The following is a 21,857-nucleotide window of genomic DNA, read 5'->3' on the forward strand; positions in this document are numbered from 1 at the left end:
AAGTTTTTTATAAGCTTACACCCTGGAAAGCTTGTACTTACGCATGAAAGGTTACTTAGGACGAACTAGTTTTTATGTGTTATTTATTGTATGTTTAAAAGTAACAGCTAGGCCAGTAAGTTTCGAAAGATCTATGTGAGATATATCAGTGATTAACTTTATCAAGTTAATGAGAAATTAGTTCCAACAATGAAATAGAGTCAGGAGATATAATAGTGACATTGGAATAAAAGAAAATCCCTTTTAAAGGATGTCGTTATCTAACCTGAGAGGTTATCTTAATGGAATGTATTGTCCTGACATATAGCCCGCTTCTGTTCTCCCCATTTCTACTTCAAAGCAAATTGCTTGACACCGTTTTCAAGAATTATAGCTCAGCGTATTTCTAGCCCATTTCTAGCCAAAAACTTACTTCATGAATAGATGCTAAATGGATACCATTCTATAAAATTAAAAAAATATATTTTTAGATTATCCTGACAAGAATCCTATTGGGGACGAAATATGGAAAGCTAATTGCATTTTAGATATTTAATCGCAACCCACGTTGTTACATAAGCAAATGAGCACCGAACAGTGGACCATAATTGCTATTACCCCAGAAAAGCATTTATAAATAAATATTCACCGAAGCGATTCTTTAATTATTCTACTGCAACATTGTATCTATTTTATTCTCTAAATAATTCTGGATGTCATGGCATTTTCAGAGTAGAGACATTTTCATCGTACAGGTGCTACTCGACATTTCCAGAAGTGGCAAACGGTAGACGACAGTAGGTGATGCGAGTAGAGATTGAAGTAGCTATCGAGAATGCAATATGCAAGTTGGCTCTTCCACTCCCCTTGGTACTTCTTCAAAACAAATCCATATCCGATCCAATCGTTGTCCCATTTTCTTCCACCTCTGAAAGAACTCGTCAGCAGGTAGATATCATCAAGTCGACCTATCCAATATTCCGATAGAAGCTCAGATACTACGCAATTACATGTACACTTTGGTATTTCCATTCAGAAGACTTATATGCACCGAAAGTCTCTGAGCAGAAACATTTTTTTCTCCGCGTCAAGTCTCTTGATCCGAATACAATGGAACAATGAACTAGCAACACGAGTGGAACCAGGGCTACCAACAACCCCCAGTAAAGTATATGTGAGTCTTGAATTTGCAGACAGTCATCGCTGGATAAATGAACAAACCAAATACCTTAGGCTAAATCCGCAAATAAATCATTGGGAAAAGTTGTCTGCACTTTAGATTATCAACCACGTATTTTACATGTATCTGGAGGAAGAATCTTCTACTAGTAGCGGCAGAATTGATAGCCAAGTTTTCGGGGAATTAAGATCTACGAGCGGTAGAAGTGGAAAAAACTTTAATTCGAGAAGATATAGGGAATTGACTCTAGGTTGCGATTCCTATCAGTATTGAGCTTTTTCATGATATATTATGTCAGGTTCCCGAGGTCGGAAGCGGGAGAGAGTTGTTCGCCCGTAAGTTAGTTAAACTATCGCCGATTCCCAGATATTTGCTCGGGATTAAGGCTTCGTTTAACTTGAACGTTCTCGTGGGTTTCTCAGAGGAAAGGGATTGCGGGGTGAGAAGAGCTGGGGTGTGTTAAGGGTGGGAAGTCGTCTTCCAAAGTCGCTCCAACGAGTTTGCACGATTCGAGAGGAACAGAATTACGAAGGAGCACATGAAACTTCAATACCAACTCACCAAGCAAGCTGGCTTCCATTTCTTGGTCGACTAGTGTGAGAAATAAATTTTATGATTTCAATCATCGAAATATGTACATCCATTAGTGTTGGATATTAAAACTCTAAAAAATTTATGATATATCTTAAGAATTAGGTTTACGAGAGCCCATTGCTTTGCACGTGGATGAATGTCCTGTAAAACCAAAGCACAACTCTGTGGAGATCGTGATTACCTTGCTAACCCATCGCCTCGCTTAACTGCGCCAACTCTGATTTGAAGGATAACCGCAGACATAATAGGCACATTAACGCTGCCAACGGGCGTTTCCTCGCGGAGTTAACGATGTTACAATTACATGTGGTAAAGCAGATGGTCTTTGGTGAAAGTATATTTCAGGTCCAAATTAAGGAGAAAGCAATTTCTAATAAAAAAATATAAAAATGTAATTAACCTGATTGATATTCAATCTGGATAAGTTAGATGTGTTATGTTTTAGTGAAAAGAAAAGTTTGTCGTAAGAGGAAGAAAAAATATTTTACAAGTTGGGTGGTCCAGGGCTCTGAAGCTCTACTGTCGCGAATCAGCGGTGTCTTTTTTGCAAGGTCGTAGTACGTTCTTGTCTGTCGACGAGAAGCGCTTGTGACGAACATCTGTTCTCAGTATACGGTGGACAAGTTATCATTGCCCGAGGAATTCTTGAGCAAATTAGTTGCTAGAAAAGGTCTTTTTACGGTGCATACTGATGGCTTATTTTAATGAAAGAAATTTGCAAACGATGATTGTGAAACTATATCGCTTAGAATAAAAAGGAAATAAGATTCTTGATAGAAAGTTTCGTGAGAAGGTAAGTTAAAAAAAGCAGGTCTGATCGCATGACCGTGCCACATGAACCCTATATACTCTTTCAATATTGAACCCCTCGTCCTCCTCTCTAGAATACGATCGTTTCCGCTTTACATTAGCTTATTTTGTATGCAAATAATTTGCATATCTAAAGTTCAAGATAAAATTGGTTAACGCAGCACCAAGTGGCTTGCGGGTGTACAACACCTAATTTAAGCTTCAGTTTAAGCAGTTAAGCTCCCTTTTCGTGGTTTAATTCTGAATGTATGTGAACGATAAAGAGGACCGGACGAAATCATAAAATTGCTCAAACAAACACGACCTTATCTTACAGGAAATTTCAATAAAATCATACGAGGTGGTAAGTATGTGTATTGCTCTTTTCTTGGACGAATTGCACAATTTAAGCTTGTGAGTGCTTCCATAAATATTTATGTTTGGATTTTAAACGAGCTTGGTCATATTCCCATCAACTGCGAAGAACTTTTAATGAATATAAAGTCGCAATATAATTTATGGATGGGCTTATGGGAAATCGCTTGCAGATGTTTTGAAAATTAAATATAAATTTTTAGAGTAAGCGTTACACCATAATAAAATTATTATTTCCGTCGACCTAGCTCTTTTCCAAGCTCTAGTAAATTTAGAGGATGCGATCTGTCCTCGTAAAACCGGAAAATTTAATCAAACTTTGCTACCCAACTTAGACAATATCGGGACGTGCACTTAACTGCGCCGTGAAAGAGGGTTTACAAGCTGTAAATCTATCTTGCGGACGAAGAAGAGTACTTTGGATCCTCATAAAGTCAATATCGAAAGGTGAGTCTTAAACCTATGACGTACAAATGACAAAGCATTTGACCCTTTAAATCCCCTTAAATCCGAAAATTTATCCTACCATCTCACAGTAAATTATTCGATTAATTGGAGCCGTTCTAGTTTTATGGGCTGAGCATTATTTTCAAGAGAAAATGTAGATGCAGAACTAGTAATTAAAAATTTGCGGAAACGAATTATCAAAAGACAAAGATTCTTGATTATGAGACTGAGGTCATTGATCTTTAACTATTGAAATAGTTTCAAGTCATGGGTATCGCTAGTCTGTGGAAAATGAATGTGGCTCGATATCAGGAAGAGAAATAGAGGAGCACTCTAGGTTAGTTAGAATTTCCAGGGGGACCTTAACTTCGACATCTTCGTGGATGACAATACTGAACTCTAGTGTACATTCGAGAAGTAAATTTTCCCAGGTAAATGGTTGTTCGTAAGTTTCCCTGCGATTGGAAAACTTACAAAGACATCGCTTTGGTCAGTCGTTAATTTTCAAAGACTCTGAAAGCACATTCTTTCTCTCAATCCCTCGTGAAATCTTTCATGCTGATTAATATATAATACCCCTCAAGAAAATGAGTGTCATTTCTCAAAGAAGAAGTTCTGTTGCCAATAAATAAATGAAAGTAATTCTACCCATAAAACATTTTTAATAAAAGAGGTTGACGCGTACTCTTTAGATTCAGTTCTTATCTGCCTGGAATCTGGGTTGAATCTCTGAAATCTGGGAAAACGTACTTGCCCAATTCATCGGATAAAGTCAATCGGAGGAAACGATTTTTCGCAGCCCCAACTCTCGAACCAGAGTGAAATCCACATCCGTGAAATTTTTCGAGTAATTCGAATTCCTGGGTTAGAGATAGTGCCTTCTTTGCCATATATCGTCTTGGCACGATAAGGCCTTCCACACCTGGCATCGCAGTATTGGGTGTCGGTCAAATTCAATTTTCCTTTTTCATCCGGTCGGCTAGTCGAAATTGCGATCGGCTAGTTCAGGTACAAACCTAATACAGATAGAGTGGTAAACTAGATACGATTACGACAGGACTGGAATAGATGTAGAACCAGGTCAACCAGCCAATCCCACCTTCAGGTGGCACACCAATCTCCCTATCGTTCGTACCTCTACTCTAGTCGCTTTCTTCTGGAGTATATATTCAATGCATCCTTTCCCGGATTCTCCCTCAAGAGGATCCTTGACAAAAAAGGAGAAGCACTTCCGAGAGAATCGGCTAGTCCTCTGAAATAGAATTTCTTCGAGTCGTTGAATGGAAGCATGTTACATGTATACATTATCCATTCTCATCGCCACAAATGTCGTAAACCTAAAGCCGATGCTTTGGAAACTTCGTCCGGTGTCTCGCTTCCAAGGAAGTACGAGGGTTAAAGCGGCACGTGCAAAAGCCTCTGCTTTTACGCGCTTTCGTGATTTATCGGACGTTGATGGGGTTCCCCATTCTACCTATTTTCGCTCGATAAGCACCTGCGGTAATTGCATAAAACAGTCTTGTTGACGCTAAACTGTCTAACTTTTTAATTTCACTTTCTTCTTAAGGCTCAAGGCTCTTAAGTGGATACTTAGGATAAGTCAATATTTCTGAAGTTTTTAATGTGGCATAACAATTTCTGAATTTACATAAATGATGTGAAACAAATAATTTAACACTACTTATTTCAAAAAGAGCTACCAGAATTAAAGCGTAAATATCAGTTGTAAGAAATCAGTTATAGATGGCTTTACAAGTAAATCTTTGTTTAAAAAAAAAAACAACATTAATCTCCCTCAAGCGCATGAATTCTATTGGAAAAAGGAGCTTAATCGGACTTGAGGGTTACGAGAGGCGGCGATATCGAAAGTACAGAGAGTTGGAAATTTGCTGGCACGTCGCCCCGTTAGTCCTCTGTTCCTATGCCGGGATTCATTTCCATACCTCCCTGATCAGGCTGTCTGCATATTAAAGCCGCCGATATTGCAGTCACGCAATATTAATATCCGATCGAGCTCGTGTAAACGGGTTACTGCAGAGCACCGCTTAATTTGAAGTTCATTCGATTAATCCACTACAGTCGTCAGCTCGAATAACAATGGATTCAGCATACAATATGGATAAGAATAGCGGTTTTAAATGTTATTTTACAACTAGCTAAGCTTCATAATATGCTCATACAACTTTTACCGATCACAAACCACTGAGAGCAATTTCAAATTCCAATGGATTGATTTTACAGCCGTGGAATACTAAAGAAAAAGTGTAGGTCCTCTTCACTGGAAACATATGACTTGAATTTTCCGACACGCGAAACGGCGCACGCGTGCGTAAAGTCTCACGTCGATGAGAATTCGTGAAATTTCATTAAGAGGCGACCTTCTGAAACTAGATCCACTTTTTTGTTAGTTTGTAATTAAACGATATCCGTCCTAGTACTCGTATAATGGGAAAAAAATTCGACCTACGTCAAAAAAAAAACTTTACGTTGAACGCCAACGTCGATTCACGTCCGCCCTCTACAGTTTCTCAAGAGGGGTTAGAAACTTCCTTAGTTCAAGTTTGTTCCCTGTAATTAAATCAGAATTTTCCGAGTCATCCATTTTCAGGAGTCACAATACTTTTGAGAAAATATTTATAGCGACTTTAATTTAATTAATTGTTCAGGACAACAAGTATATAAAAGTATCAAAACATATAACTTTTTCGGGATAAAAGTTAATTGGAAGGAGCCAAGGTTTACTGTAGGTCAAAATCAGATCCCCCAGCTGTTTAGATAATCCTGCTGAGCAGAAATTATCGATCAAGAACGAAATAAGACGCAGATCGGGTCGTACAACCCGAGTCGTCTTGGTAACCCTAGCATAGGGGTCTAGTTGCCTAGATCTTCTGCTGAAGATAGAGGTTAACATATAAAAATACAGCGGAAAGTCTCGATACATCACATGATCAGATAACGAAAAGAGTTGTCGTTTGTCGCTGGGAGAAGATAGAATCACAAAAGTTTATTTCACTCACGCTGGAACTTCTCTGCTTTGATGACTCAACTGGTGGAAGATGTATTTTGAACTCACAAGGGACCCAGAGATATACTTGTATTGGAATGACAGTCCTGTGGAGGGAAGGTTGTTGCTTTACACTGCAGAGAGGCACTGAGCTGTAAAGAATTGTCAGACGCTAAAAGAAATCAACTACACTCTGCAATATCTTGGACGCTTGGTCGATTTTTATTGACATACAATACTGCTCAACAGCTTTCGCGGTCGACTCTCCAAGGCAATTCTTGCGATGGACTGACCACGTTTACCTGTAGGCGAACAAGGTCAGATCGAGCCTGACCGCAAGAGAGGAAGAGTCCGAAGAAAAACCAGCAACCATTCGTGGATTCAACGGCCTACTTGATAGGAGAGACCCAGTTCTCGTTCACTTCTAAGGATAACAAACAATTCCTGGTAGTTGGCCACTAGAGAATTACGCTGTTAACCTAACCTATTGTCAGAGGTCAGGGATGAGGGAGAAAAAAAGAAACCTATTAAGAGAAACAAGCACGTGCTAAGTCGCCCATGATTAACACACTCAAAACGAGCGTCGACCTCTTTGTGTTAAACAGTTCAACGATACTAATATCTTGTACAAACCTTTTTTAAGATTTCGCAGATAAATTTATATTCAGCACAAAACTAGGAACTTTGATGAAGAAATAAAACCTGATAAATCTAGCTGAAATAGAGGAAGTGCGAAAGGTAAATCCCTTCAGTAAATCGTCGGATAAGAGAGGACTCTTAAGATTTAGTTCAACAATTGACTAGAGAGTTCAGTAAAGAAGACAGCTTACCGTGATCTTGAGGTCACGAGGGTCGCAAGTATCGTACTGTCGACTAAAACGCAAAACTGTGTGCGTCTTATTCTCGTAGCCCAGCTGCAGGTGATAATCTTGACTTGAATCCATTTGAGGATCTCGGCCAGCATCCTTGACATGTCGATCCTATAACAAAAAATGAAATTGAAAATTAATGAATAATATTATTCATTCGAAGAGGAAAATATAAGTGTCCGCATGAGTGTACACATGTAAATATAAATTCAATTCTAGTGGTAAACATTCTCGAAGAAGGATATTCCAGACGCAATTTCTTATATAGAAATTCGGCCATATTTACCCAATCGACTCTTGTAAAGAGATGCAAGTTTCATCACAAGCTTGCGGTAAATATTGGAAAAAGTCGGAGAGCTCCTGCTGTCGGTGTACCGCACTAAAATTATTCATTCGCGCTTGTACTTTGCCAGATCGTGTACACTCTCTCTCTACACCTTTATTTTTTCTCTTCCCGAATAGAGGCACAGCACGACGTCAGGTATTTATTGATAAAATAAGACGACTGTTCTGCACTATACGACCCCCCGTAATCAAACCTCTTCATCAGCAAGCGTACCAAGGGAGGACGCTTTATCGCGAAGCGAATTTCGCTTATTTTCCCTCAACATCTTCATCCTCATTTACAAGATTGAATCACCGCTTTTCTCTCGCAAACGTTCTCTAGAATGTTTTCACGTCCTCTCTTGGATCATTTTTCAATTCGAAGCGAGATCAGCGTGTACTAGGCAAATCACTGGGAACTATAATGGCATGCTTTAGATCCCGGAATCGTTGTTTTATTGTACGGCAAATGCTATAGTAACCACGATAAACTGAGCTGTGTTAAAAAACAGGCAAAAAGGGGGGGGGGGCTGATGTATCGCATCTTTCGTCGCGCGTAACTAACGCGCCTTTCTCGACACCTGCGGCAATTTTCGTTAGCACAACGAAAGTAACGCCTCTAGGCTGTCGGCAAGCTTCGTATAGTTAGTTAATCCAAGGTGTCCTGCGATCCTCAAATCCACTCGAGGACAAGTTTTTGCCACAAAGATTCCGGATCGTCACTGCCGCCTCGATATAATTATCTCGGGGGCCATTTCAGAGGCTAACGCCTCGCCCGATTCGAAACCATTGTTTGCTCGTAAACGACTCTTTTTGTTTCGCATTGGTCTTTATTAAATTTTAATTTAGCGGCATCGAACCATTGAGCCTCGACACCAAGGACTGTAGGCCCACAAACCCTGCGTGAGCCTTGACGAGTCACGACGGCGCGACGTGACGGTTTTGTTCGGTGCGTGGTCTCTCCTCTTTTCTTATTCCCTTTCTTCAGCCTCTCTTCTCTGCACTTCCAAGCTAAGAGAAAAGAACTACAACCTTTGTACATCCCGCCACTGCTGTCGAAGATGACTCCGGTCAAGAAAGCATTCAAGGATGAATTAAGGTGTATCATATACATCCAACATCGATCATTGAACTTTAAATATTGAATTCTCCCAATTTTTAACTCGGTTCATTATTAATAGCACACTAATTCCGGTTGTTATATTAATGCAATTAGCAAGATGTTACTTATTCTCATTACCACATTCCTCTCACCGAACACTGCTAATTACTACAGTTCTTTAATAATATTTTGAATTCTTTATCCTCATATTCTCCACTTACAAATGATACGGTAAAAGTAATTAATTCAGTATGTACAGATGCGTGATTTGATGTTATAACGTAAAAATGAAAAAGAACTCTCCGATGAAATTCGCATCAGACATATCTGGAGGTGTGCGACCGGAAGTTTTCGATATGCGGACAGATAAAGTAATAAATAATTTACAGGAGTGTTCCGCGAAAAACTTCTTCAATTTCCGTTCGAGTGTCGGAAGTGGAAACCATATTTTCCCATTTTTCCCTACAGATAGAAAAGTTTGCGAGGCTACCTCTCTCCTTTTTCTCGTCGTTGATAGCATCAAGTCATCAATTTTGTGCACGCGAGAAGATTTGCAAGCATGCTTACATGTTACATTTTCTGAGAGCGAAAAAATGGAGCTCTAAATAAGACAATTTAGCTTGTTAAGCAATGTATGACCGCCCTGCGTTCCCTCCAAATCATGAAACTGATAAGGCTATAACGACAAGTAAAACGGGAACGCACGCATCGGTCCCTCTATCGACACGCGAGGGCAAAATATACTGGCAGCGTGCTGAATCATCGGCAAAGATAGCAGTCGCAGTACGTACACCCGGGCATGTAGATGCCGTAAATCCGATACCAGTGTTCCCTCGTACTTCAAAACGTAGACTAGAGGCTACGACCATCCATCGACATGTTTTCCAGTTTTATTCTCTCCCGTGACAATGCGGTTGCGTGGAGGATATCAATAACTCACTTTCCTTCTTGCGGCAAACGAACAAACCGACCAAACGACAAGCGTACGAACATAAAGTAACCATGTTGCAGAAGTACTTCGCATGACGGTTTCCTAGCAATGTCTCGCTGCGTTTCTATACCTACTTGAAATCAACTACCACATAAAAATTTACGATCTTTATAAGACAGATATTTTCACCTTAGTGTAAAATAACTAAGAGACCAGACTACGCTCCATACACATCAAGCAGAAAATTTAAACGTTATTTAAAAATAGAGCCAACTCATGAGATATTCACACGTGAAGCAAGGCAGGATGTAATTACCCTTCGACCGATTTTCATATTATGCAATTCAAAGCTGATTATAAGTCTCGTGTAGAGATTACTTCCTGGATTAATGTGAATTTTCTTGCAATTGAAATACTTCGAAGAAATTAATGAATGTTAGTAATATATTAAGTATATCGTGCAACTACTTTTTCTAACCAAGTAACGGAACCACAGGGTCGCAATGAGAACAACTGTCATCTAAACATGACACCGGCTGCCCCCCCCTCCCCCCATATACATACGTGTATTCTATTGAGGAGACTTTTAAAAAATGGGGATTCATTCAATCCCTCTTTCGCTCCCTCTATTAAAACTATTTTCCGGTCGATCGACCGGTGGTCGCTTACGAACGATCTAACGGTAACCATACTCGTTTATATTAATTACGGGAATCCATTGAGGTCCGATAACGTTGGTTCGCCCCAATGGAGGCCGTCTGATCGAGAGATTCCTGAACGTAACATGCGATACGTTGAACCGGCATCACGCTTCAAGAAACTGGATTCCGACGTTAAGTAGTTAACCCTCTCTTATACGGCTACTGTGCTGCTCCTTCCACTTGTTCCTTCTATGTTCTTCTCCCCTCTCACGAATCGTTCATTATTTTCTCACGTTTGATCGTGGAGATTAAGTTTCTTACAATCTAATGAAGGGATAGTAAGTGCCTCGCAAAACTGTGTCTATATTAACATCGACGACGTTTACTTCCTATGTAATTTATTAAAAAACTTTCTTTTACGTATAGTTTCTTCTTTGAATATATAAAATCCAGGAATAAAAAATGCATGTTTATTGAGAGATTCTACTCGTTGCTTTCACAATATAGGAACACATATCGAGACACAGTCAGCAGTAAACGAAGGGACAACGTTTACCTCGCTTTTTTCATTCTTTACTTTTTTCCTGACCGTGTCTGGCGTACCAATTCAAACACCGAAAGATACCAGATAACGAGTGGGCCAGTTTCAAGAGATCGGTTTATATACACAACAGTCGACAAAATTTCTTCACGTCTGCTCTTATCGCTTTGAGGCTGGTTACTACTGATCTTGTTCTCCATCTAAAAAGCTCCTGGTAGCGATTCCACCTCATGCTCCTTCGTTACGTACGTTAGCATTCGTGTTGACTTTACCGAGGATTCAGCTCACGGTTCACTACTGGCTCGAGAGCACATTCCGTGGCTTCGGGCCTTCAAGGGTCATTCCGTAATTTCTCCATCCTTACCCAAATGCCATGATGCAAATCAAGCTGATGTATATCAAAAACACTGAAGGAGGTAGGTTAAAATAAAAAAAAAAAAATCAAAACCAGAAAAAAACACTATGACTCACACAAGTAATTCAATAAATTGGTATGTAATCCTTCTATTCTCGACAAAAATTTAATTTTCAAAGTGAAAGACATCTGATATAGAAGAACTCACTAAGCTTCAAAGAGTCATCATCAACTTCAAATCCTTCTCAGATTATCTTAAGCCTCTTAAAAACTTTTACTTTGAAAGGGTGAGACGTTTGTGGGAATATAATCTTCTTATAATATATCAGATCATACATAATAAAGAATCGTTGTGTCACCGTGACAGGAGTGCCGTTTCGATATGTTCATATTTGAATAATGTAACTCTTACAGCTGAAAGAAAAAGAGTCATTAACACCTCTACTGAAATAAATGACAGTTACTCAATTACTTTAAACAAGATCTTACTTTTTAAAGATATTGGAGGTAAGTCCTCGACAAGTGATCTCGCGACCACGCATTCAATACACCGACTACCTCATTAGATGGAAATCTTGTGGACTTAAGTCGGGAACCAGCTTCTGGGGTGGACTTCAGAGAAGAGTACAAACCGTTCATACTTGTGTGTGCCCTACACCCAAACGAAGAAGAGGGGTAGAATTGCAAAGAGGAAAAGAAAAGAACGAATATAGTGTACACGGGAAGAAGTTTCAAGCAAACGCATCGTCCACTTTCCAAGTGCAATGCCGCTCACTAGCAATTACTTAAGTTCGAAGTTTGAACGGAGCTATTTCTTTTTCTTTCGCATTGGAGGAAATAGATTGCTAAACAGCCTTGGTGATTTCATTCCAATCAGGATCGATGCACCCCTATCGAATCCAGCAGGAATTGAAGAACCATAAGTTTAGATTAATTCTGTAATGCGTTGTAAAACCGAAGCTGCTTGTGTGTTGCAACCTATATATGTGAATCAATGAGTGAAAAGTTGTAATCAATCCTTGATGAAAAAGTATCGAATCGGCAAGTTTGCTCTAGTAATTCATTCTTAACTTCGAAGGAACGGGTGGGAATAAAAGGGCCGCGTCATTTGGTAAATTTGACAAAAGAGGCAGGGTTGAAAGATACCAAAGCGATCTGTGGTAGGCAGTGAAAAATCTGAGGGCCATTCCTCATCCGGCTTCGAGGAGATCCACTACCAAATGCCATCCGCATCAGATAATATTTAAATTAATGATAAACATTTATAAGAGCGTTTTGTTATACAGAAAACATATTTGGATCATTGTGCTGTCGTTCGAGGGAATGAGGATTATGAATTCAGGCCTTGGTCCGAGAGGCATTGTCCCTCTCATCTCCATAACTGGTCCCATCCTAACTCCCGCAAGAGAGGGATTTCTCATTCCTCTGCATCTCTTCTTTTTCTTTGACTGCCTCCTTTCTTCAACTCGCACCAATCCTTGTCCCCTCTCTTTGTGCGACGTGCCAGTCCTCGATTCGCTTCTCGATTGTTTTCTTACCCGCCTTAAATTATCCAAATAAATGCATTAGGTATGCGAAACGTCCAGAACGACGTCAATTGTAAACCACCCTTAATCGCGTCTGCCAAAATAGAGTGATAGTATCTTAAGAAGAGGCCGTTCGGACAGCAAAAGTAAAAATAAAAATAAAAAATAACAAGTCAATCGAGACGTCGACCAAGAGGCGAAGCGAGTGGTACGACCAGCTTGGCTTTGAATATCCTTAATCACTTCAGCGTTTAGCACAAGCTTTGGCGAAAAACAGAAACGAAATTGAAAAATAACAACTCATAAGTTGTAGTGGATCTAAATGCCACCTTGGATGCATCAACTTGCTGCCTGTTGGTGCGATACGACAGCCGGTTGTCAAAAGAGCGTGAGCCATAAAAAATTGGAAATCCGAGAAGCTTCTCCTTAGATTACGAGTCTCGAGATCAGTGGACGCGATAGCATGGGATCAGTTCTGTCCAATCGTCGTTCAGGCAAATAAAATTGAGGTGTAGATCTTCAAAAAGATAATCAAAGTCGACCCTTTTAAAATGACTTTTTTATCCCCTGGGAATTATGAAAATCGCTGACGTGTATCGCTTAAATGGCAGATGGATCATCTAGATCATTCCAATACCTAGAAATAGTTTTACGATAAACAAACCTCCACATAAGAAATATTTGTCTGACAATGCTGATATACGTTAACCTGTTCTTAAACAGGAATGGTGACTTTAAATCGTTCACCGGACAAGTGACTACCTCAGGCGACCACACCTTTTCCTGCCTCCTGCATTTCGCGCAATACCATAATCCTGTTTTTCACTGATACGAGTCTACCTTCGCATAATTATATTCCAATGTAGAATCGTGATTCAACCAACAAGACGTAAAAACCAATAAAAGAAAAATAAATCGAATAAAACCCGATAAAAGTCCGTCGCTTTCGAAGCAGGAACCTTGGGGTGTCACCTTGAGTGTAAACATTAGTAGCAGGTTTCACGGGATCCGGTTCAACCATTCGTGAAAACGCGGAGGAAGAGACACCTCGAATAACACGCAAAGGTGCATTTAAAGGGTGAAATCTTAAGGACGAAGTAGCCTGTTACCGGATACTAGGGACCGATCGAAAAGGCCGATTTTTAACGACACGATAGAAATTTGGGATAGTGGATGTTACGAGGGTGGAGGTTCGCCTGTAAATACTTAATTTCATGACATTATTAATTGTATAATTAAATCTTTTATACAAAAAGTGAAAATTCTAATCAGAAAAGGTAACAGAGTGATAACAAGGATTTTAGGCCACCTTTCATTAGTATTTCTGCAGCGCTTACAAAAACTTTTTAATATGTGAATGAGAAGTTGAAAATTGTCTCGAATGGAGCTTTGAATATAAAGCTAAGTTGCAGTGTCTCAATGCTGATGGCTTTACTCTATAAGAGAAAACAGCAATAATAAAAGTCATTTATTTAATTATTTGGACCACCTCTGAGTCTAGAAAGGGGACATTTTTACGACTCTTTTACAAGTAAAAGAGACATTTATATAAACACTTAGCGGTATTACGGGGTATTAGCTCCGCGTAAAGGAGACACACTATAAAGTCCAGTGGCCCGTCAGTCGCGTGTTTTCTCAGGCGCGCCTAATAATCTGACGATCCTCACGGCTCTCAGTTTATTTTAAAAGCAGCACTCGACCAAGATCGTTCATTAAACACGACAAATTTACTAGCACTCGCGACGGATAAAACCACCACCTACGTGAATTTACGAAAATCGCATGACGCTAACGAAACGTTTTCATGTCGTCCCGCTCAATTCCTTTCTTCATAAACATAAACAATGAAAAAAATCGTCACTATTCCCTCCCAAGACGCAGGAATGTAATGCATCTTTAAAGAGATGGAGAGGGTGACTAGTTATTTCCGGATGAGCATTTGCTCGTCATAAATCCTTGAACTTTATAAGAGCTCTTTCTCTTCAAACTTTTTAATGTGTCGATTGCAAAACAGGAGTTTAGTTCTATCATCAGCAGTATTTATTCGATAGTTCTATAAGAATTAAATATCTTTTTAAGAGCGGAGATATATTTTTGGAAACTATATTTCAAGGAAATTAAATTCATTTATGACTTCTTATACAGAAATAAAGTCACTGATTAGTATTACTTATAAAAAATTGCTTCGCAATTAGGCAAAATAGAATGGTTAAACTTACTTTTTCATTAATACATCTGAGCTGGAAAATTGAAGGCTTGAACTTCTTAAGAAAATCAAAGGGAATCAAAAAGAACCAAAGCTATACTTTCTACAGTGTACAATACCGTAAATATAATCTTATCGATACAGAGATTAATATTAGAGGGCGTGCATACGCACGTGTAGAATCTCAAGTCAGGTTCTTTAAGAAGAAAGACAAATAGAGACGGCTAGACCCAGATCGATCGATGAACACAGATTCGTCGTACATGAAGAATACATCAAGTTTGTATAGCACGAAGTCCTTTCCTTTCTAAAAAAATTAATGTATAGGTAGAGTCAATAAACTTTAATTGTTTAGCCTTTTAATAATTTTGTAGTAACCTTATTAACAAAGTGGAACAACAATATAGCTTGTTATGAAGAAATAGATTACTATTGTAATTGAGGATGCAAGTGTACATAATAATAGTTCTGCAAACATTTCCTTCAATAATAAAAATAAAATCATTGATCAGAACGAACAACTCATTTACTTACTCCAGTCAGCTGCAAGCCGTATTTATGGCGGAAGCAAAAAACGGAGAAGCACAGACTCTCCCTGTTTCCATTCTCAATTTCTTTTTTTTCCTTGGCTCTAAAATAACGGGCAAAGTAAGGTCCGAAGCTAGCGAATGGATAAAAAAGTGATTTGAAGGTCTTTTTTACTATTCAAATTATTGGCGAAAACAGATCGTAATACGCTTAGTAAACATTTTCACTTGAAAATAAAAAGGTAAACTCGACATTATTCTAGGGAGAATTGGGGTGCTCAGAAAAGGCGTGATCTCTGCTATGCCAAAAGTGGTAAACTGGTGGAGAGAGTAAGGCAAATAAACGAAGAATAATACGAAATAAAGCAACATCTTCAGAGGCAGAAATAAACTGACTCGGAAAGCGAGCATAGGTTATACCGCGAAGTATGCCGGCACCACGCTACGTTTCCTCCCACGTCACAGTTCGACGTCTCTTTTCACTACTTCTTACCCTGTCCCCTCTTGGCACAACACTCCATGTTTTCTCTTTTTTCTTTTTTATTTTTCCACCCGTTGCCTTATTGCGACTCATTACTGCACGCAGGATGTCAGCCGGCTGCAAAACGATTGTCCCGGAGAATCTTTGCGACAATCCAGGTGCAGCGAAGCGCATTGCATATAGTGAGCAATACATAGTCGGCCATTAGCTGCGAAGTATAATTTATGACTGCCCGCTGTCGACCCAGTAAGCTCTTGTCGCCGCGCCACTGTCAGCTACCGTGCACTCTTTTGCCGATATGCCCTTCTCAAAATTATACCGAATTCCCATTCTATGTTTGGAACATCTAAACATTCAGGAATATTTATCAAATGTTAAAGGGTCTGAAATTCGGAATAACGAAAGATAGAAATTTAAAATTCTATTGGAATAATGCTAACACTCTTGGTGAAACCATTACCAGTGGTATCACATTGTGTACCATTTCCGGCCATTCTGTAATGCCAAAAAAGGCACCCATCCATACATACAGATAGGGTATCGTCGGTACACCTGCGGCTCGAAATGGTCGCGGACAATTTATTGCTACTATCACGAATGTTCCTGAAATTCACATTTGCGCTTGGCACTGAAGGTATAGTCACATGGGAATAGTAAAGCTGGTAGGTATTATATTGGCCGATCGAGTGGATGCATCGTAAAAGTAAGTCATTAAATTTGACGTTCATAAAATCGATTATAAACGTAATTCGAGTCTATGGTACCTGACGGGTGGACTCGCTGTCTGAAAGTGGCGTAAGCTTTAGCCCCTCGTAACCCGTTTGGGATCGGTAAGCTCCAAATGATATATGAACATTAATTTCTCAAATCGACAGTAACCAGATCCCGATGCTCGAGTTGTTGCAGGTGATACAGAATCAGTCGACCCGACGTCTCTATTGGAGCCGTAGGAAATTTTATGGAACAGATCGTCTTGAATTATCGAGAGACGGAATAAAATTAGCGACAAATGGCCAGGTAGGATCGCTTCAGACATAGCAGCGTCCCATTATCCGACAAGGGGATTGGATTGAAATTAAGGTTTGGACTGATCAGTTGTCCCTGAAAAAGAAAAGCTCGAAGCGGCTAAAGATAAAGCGACGCCACTGCGAGTTATTTACCCTGTTTAAAGTGAGCAGCCGTCCCATTATACGACGACGCACACTAGCTACGGGACTCAGATTGCAGCTTACACGGATAATAGCAGCCTTATAAACAAGAAATAAAAGTTCCGAAGATCATTGCTGCACAGCCAAGCCGCAGCAAGAGTCAAGCAGGCCAGAGCAAAGCTGGAGCAGGCACGGGGCTATCATTGCATCTCCTCATTACCATAACTAGTTCCTCCCCTTCATCCTCGCATGGGCCTCCTTCACCTCCTTCTGTCCTTCGGTCTCAATGCATCATTCCTGATACACATTCACGCACACCATCATCTGCCAATCCTCTGAGAGAGCAAGAGAGATGCAGCAAGCCTTTCGGCGTGCAAACGCAGCAGCAGCAACAACAGCAACAGCAGCACTAACAGCTGGACCAGAGATATGGACGTTCGCCTTATAAGATGAGACAAAGAGGGTAGGCAGCAGAAAGAGAGAGTGAGATCCTCTCGATAGCAAGAGCCTTCCACCAGAACTTCCACCTAACCTACACACCTACTCTCGATCTCATTCTCATTGGAACCGCTCTTTGCCCCTGCAGGCCTCAACGAAGGAGCATCGCGTTCATGAATCTCGAAAAATGAGGTATCCCATCGTCCACCGGTTTGTCGGCCTGCAAAAAACGTGCCCTGCACGCTTTATGCAAGGTCCAAGTAGGTAGCTGGTTGCTCAAATCTTGATACGACCCGATCTCTGTCCCGGTTTCTGACTCGCCAAATTTATCGTTCTTCCGCGACGACGGTGGTCTAAGTGAACAGTGGGGACTCGTTTCGAACGTGGAACTGACGAACGTCCAAATTCCTCTAAGGGATGCTCCATGTCTTCTACACTGCATGTACTGCAGTTGGAATAATTGCACCGAAACGAGACAGAACGATCAATCGATCGGTATCGAGTGATCTGCAAACCGCCTCACAAACCACAGAGGCACTTACATTTTTTTCAAGCGCTTCTCTTCCGACAAGCATACCCTTACCGTTCTTCGGGTACGCGCATCCATGCGAGACCGTTTTTGTTTTCACTCAAGTAAGAAACCGCTCGAGAATTCAGATACAATGCGCGAGCCTTAACAGCAAAATGGAGAGCGACTAGAGAATCCAAGCTAGAGAGAGAGGCTCCTTTTATTAATAGCGCTGGAATTAAGTGTCTCCAAGGAGAATACCATTTTTTTTAAATTGTTTCTGTCAATATAAAAACAATAAGCTGGTCAAATAATACATAATGATCTACCAACTCTCTTCAAAGTCGTGTAAAAGACTCCGAGAGATAAGATAAAGGATAGGAGATGGAGCGAGTTTCCGCAATCCTTCTTTATCTCTTGACTGAACTGAAATCTTTATCGATTTCGAAAAGACAGGCATCTCCAGCTTTTGTGCAGGTTGTTGAAATCTCGCAGATTAGATTCTATGTCTGTCTCTAGATTTCATAATACTCTGCTTTACTCACAAAAGCGAATGAAGTGAATATCCAGATTGTATCATGGAAAATTATGAAACGAGACAGTTTTTATTAAGTTCATTTGCAAGACTCGTTTCACTTCCCTTGCCCCTCCTTCAAAAATTAATTATCATTGAAATTGGCAAAAATATACTTACAGACTACTAGAATTTCATTTTTTTTTAATATAATTAATTAGCGCATGAAATTCTGATCTAATCTATCCTTAGATTAGACTCATTGGGTTATTTGTTCTTTGCATACTTTCTCTGTTTTACACGGATGAATTCAAGAGGCGATTGCAGTCGGCTCAACAAAGTATTCGTTCACACCCTACACTTCAGAGTTTTGACAGTATCGCCAATACCCATCAGGGTCCCTACCGTGAAGGTAGCTGCCAGCGCAGCGATCTCTACTCGACGAGAGAAACTATATGGGGACTGCTGTATTATAAAGCCGATCTATATTCACAGTGAGAGGTGTGATGCATCACTCGAGTGCTCAGATCTGCATACACTTCACATATATACACGTCTTTATCTAACTATCCATCTACCCACCAACCTAACTTGACTGTTTTTTGCTTCTTATTGTTTACTGACCTGGTCAGGCGTTACAGTATGCATTTTAATACACAAGGTTAATAGAGAAACCAAGCAAGGTGTGATTTGGTATTTCAACAATGCACTAGGGGGAATCCAGCTGTAGCACATCAAAGGAAAACTTTTTTATAACGGAAACTAAACCCTCGATTACTTTTCCCGTCATGAATTTTTATGAGACTTTTCAAACAAATGATTGCATACAAGCTTAGTTATTATACGGAAGAACTTAAATTCAACCTATTGCACCTATGATTATAAATTCCAGTATTGAAAAAAATATAAATGACTTAATAGAGCTATTATAACGGTTTGCGCTATTGTAACCTAAAATAAGTCAATGTTAATCAGTAAACAAAGTTATTTTCTCGGAAAAATCAAAGCTAAACGAAAGACTTTAAATTACTTCATTAGAAATCACGCAAAATCAGATTCAAGCTCATCATGTTCTAAAACGCAAATGTATCGAATATTTTGCAAGTATAATAAAGCACAAATCAATTTTTATTTTTAGATCTGCTTTCTCGTAACATGAGCAAGTTAAAAACAAGCCTGTGCAAGTTGGTCATTTGCGTTTACCGGCGAATTTCAACGAATGTCAGTACAACAATAAGCGTGCCTTTACTGTATCAGCGCATTCGTGTACTAACATGGACCACGCATTTATGCTACAGCAAGTATGAGAGAACGATTCGCATTAACATATAACCAAGCCTAACGAGAATGGCTCCAGTCGGAGCCTCGTGGGTGGACGTTCGCCAGTTACAACGCCTCCGGACCCTTGGCTCCGAGCCCTTCTTGCTATCCTTGTTATTTGTCTTATTTTTCTCTGGCTCCCTTTCTTTCTCATTCTCAGCGCTTTGTCGCCCTTCGCTCTCGTTTGTCCCAATGTCGAGTACACCCTCCGGCGCCGACGATATCACGCGACTGTCCAATGCAAAAGTTCGAGCGAGAATCAGCGAGCAGAAAACCTCGAGACGCTGGATACCTTATTTGGTCACGTTCTGCTTAGCCTTTCGAGGTGCGACTTTGTAATAGGATCACGTCGAACATGTTTACGTTCCTGCGAATTACACGCATACAGGACACTGGCACAGATGAGCCTTTCCTTCAAATCAACAGAAAATAATAAAAAATTCTGTATAAAGATGTATAAAGATTCTGTATAAAGTGACATTTTGCTTTTTCAATTATGATAGTGAAGAAAACAATTTCATTACAAGACTGAGAAAATTCTGAAAAGCAATCCGTAAGAAGGGGAAAGTAGGCAATTGACCCAAGTAATGGAAGGTTTACGCAATTTCTTGAAATCAGCTATAAGTACCATTTCCGCGCGTGAACATCTGCCTTAGTATCTATGAATACAATGCCAGTAACCACTCAGACCTTATTTTCATAATCACCAGAACCATGTGAATCGTTTACTGTGTTCGGTCGGTTAGAATATTCTCATTTTCAAACGGTAAACCAGCGGAGTGAGTCTCATGAAGCTCGGTGAGCTTGTACTAAACTAGCTACGATTGTGCGCATTTATTTCACCACAGATTTCTAGTACAGCTTGAAACAGTACCGGAAAAGCATTCATGGTCGACCGTACATTTGTATGTAACAGCAATTACGCCAAATCCTATTTTCGTCGAGAAAAATTGCATTGGGATCCCATGACGGGAAACCCATCGAAACTAGTTGAGACAGTTACTTTTAAAATGTGTTGGTATGCAGATGAACCACTAGCATTTTCCTGTACTGCTAACGATTTCTAGAATGTAATTGAGAATAAAAAATGGATCTAGATCAACAAGCCTTTTTGCAGTATATATCTCTGTTCTTGTAAACCTTCTTTCTAGAAATGTTTGCGTTTATTTTCATTTTCACGAGCAGAAAGAATGTTGCTTGTCTCCTAAGTGATGATTTCCGCGTCACGTTTCAGTTTACGATTCTGGTGCGCTAAACATGTAATTTATTCACCAAACATCAGCGGGTACACGAACGGCAGCTAACCGGTTTGAACCGCCAAGCAGTAAACAGTGCAAATTGCACTACGGGAGACGCCCTATGGCGCTCTTGCGTTTCATAATCAAATAGATTATTACACGTGAGGCTTTATCTGATTCATTGAAATTGAACGATTTTCTGTAGCATACAATTTTCAAAAACTGACAATGTCAGTCAAAAGTATAAGGAATAAGAGCAACGATTTTATTCAATCAAATCTCTGCTTGTCTATTGTGTATCACTGTTGCGCTGAAAGCCACGAATCAAAATGTGAAATGGGAATTTTATTCTGCCCAAAGTGCTAAGCGCCTTTTCTCTCTCTCTCTCTCTCTATTCAAGCTTTCGCAGCCGAGTGCTTCGTTCGTGTGATTTTATTCGTTCCGTTTTATTTACCGGCGCGAAAGACGATACTCGCGAATTATCCGCACGTGGCGTTGCCGCCAAAAAAGATGTTGGCGCGAGCTCGTTTCTCTTTGATCCTCTTACGCATACTTTACCACTAAGTCTAAGGTCACAACACCAGAGATGAATCGTCTTTTCCTTGAGTTCATTTTTTGATAGTGAATTATAAAAATAACCTTTTTGAAAGTATGAATCTCTCTAGTTTATTTTCAATTATTTTGAAGTAACCAATCAGAAAAGAAAAGAGAGGTTTCTTAGCAACCGTCATTCGCGGACATCTTCTCTGTAATTTACATTCTCAAGGGCAAAACTTAGCAACTTGCTGAAAAAACCGCCAATCTCCGTGAACAAGTTTTT

The 21,857-nt window shown here is 39.8% G+C and overlaps 1 protein-coding gene across 1 annotated transcript in view; it reads right to left on the reverse strand.

Moving 5' to 3' along the window:
• Nucleotides 1-21,857, reverse strand: part of LOC117177139 (MOXD1 homolog 2) — a 91,406-nt gene that overhangs the window by 15,339 nt on the left and 54,210 nt on the right. Inside the window, exon 3 of the mRNA XM_033367637.1 lies at nucleotides 7,199-7,348. Within this exon, the coding sequence (XP_033223528.1) occupies nucleotides 7,199-7,348 (150 nt within the window). The remainder of the gene's footprint in view (nucleotides 1-7,198; nucleotides 7,349-21,857) is intronic.

Source organism: Belonocnema kinseyi, chromosome 7 (assembly GCF_010883055.1).
Source record: "Belonocnema kinseyi isolate 2016_QV_RU_SX_M_011 chromosome 7, B_treatae_v1, whole genome shotgun sequence".
NCBI lineage: Eukaryota > Metazoa > Arthropoda > Insecta > Hymenoptera > Cynipidae > Belonocnema > Belonocnema kinseyi.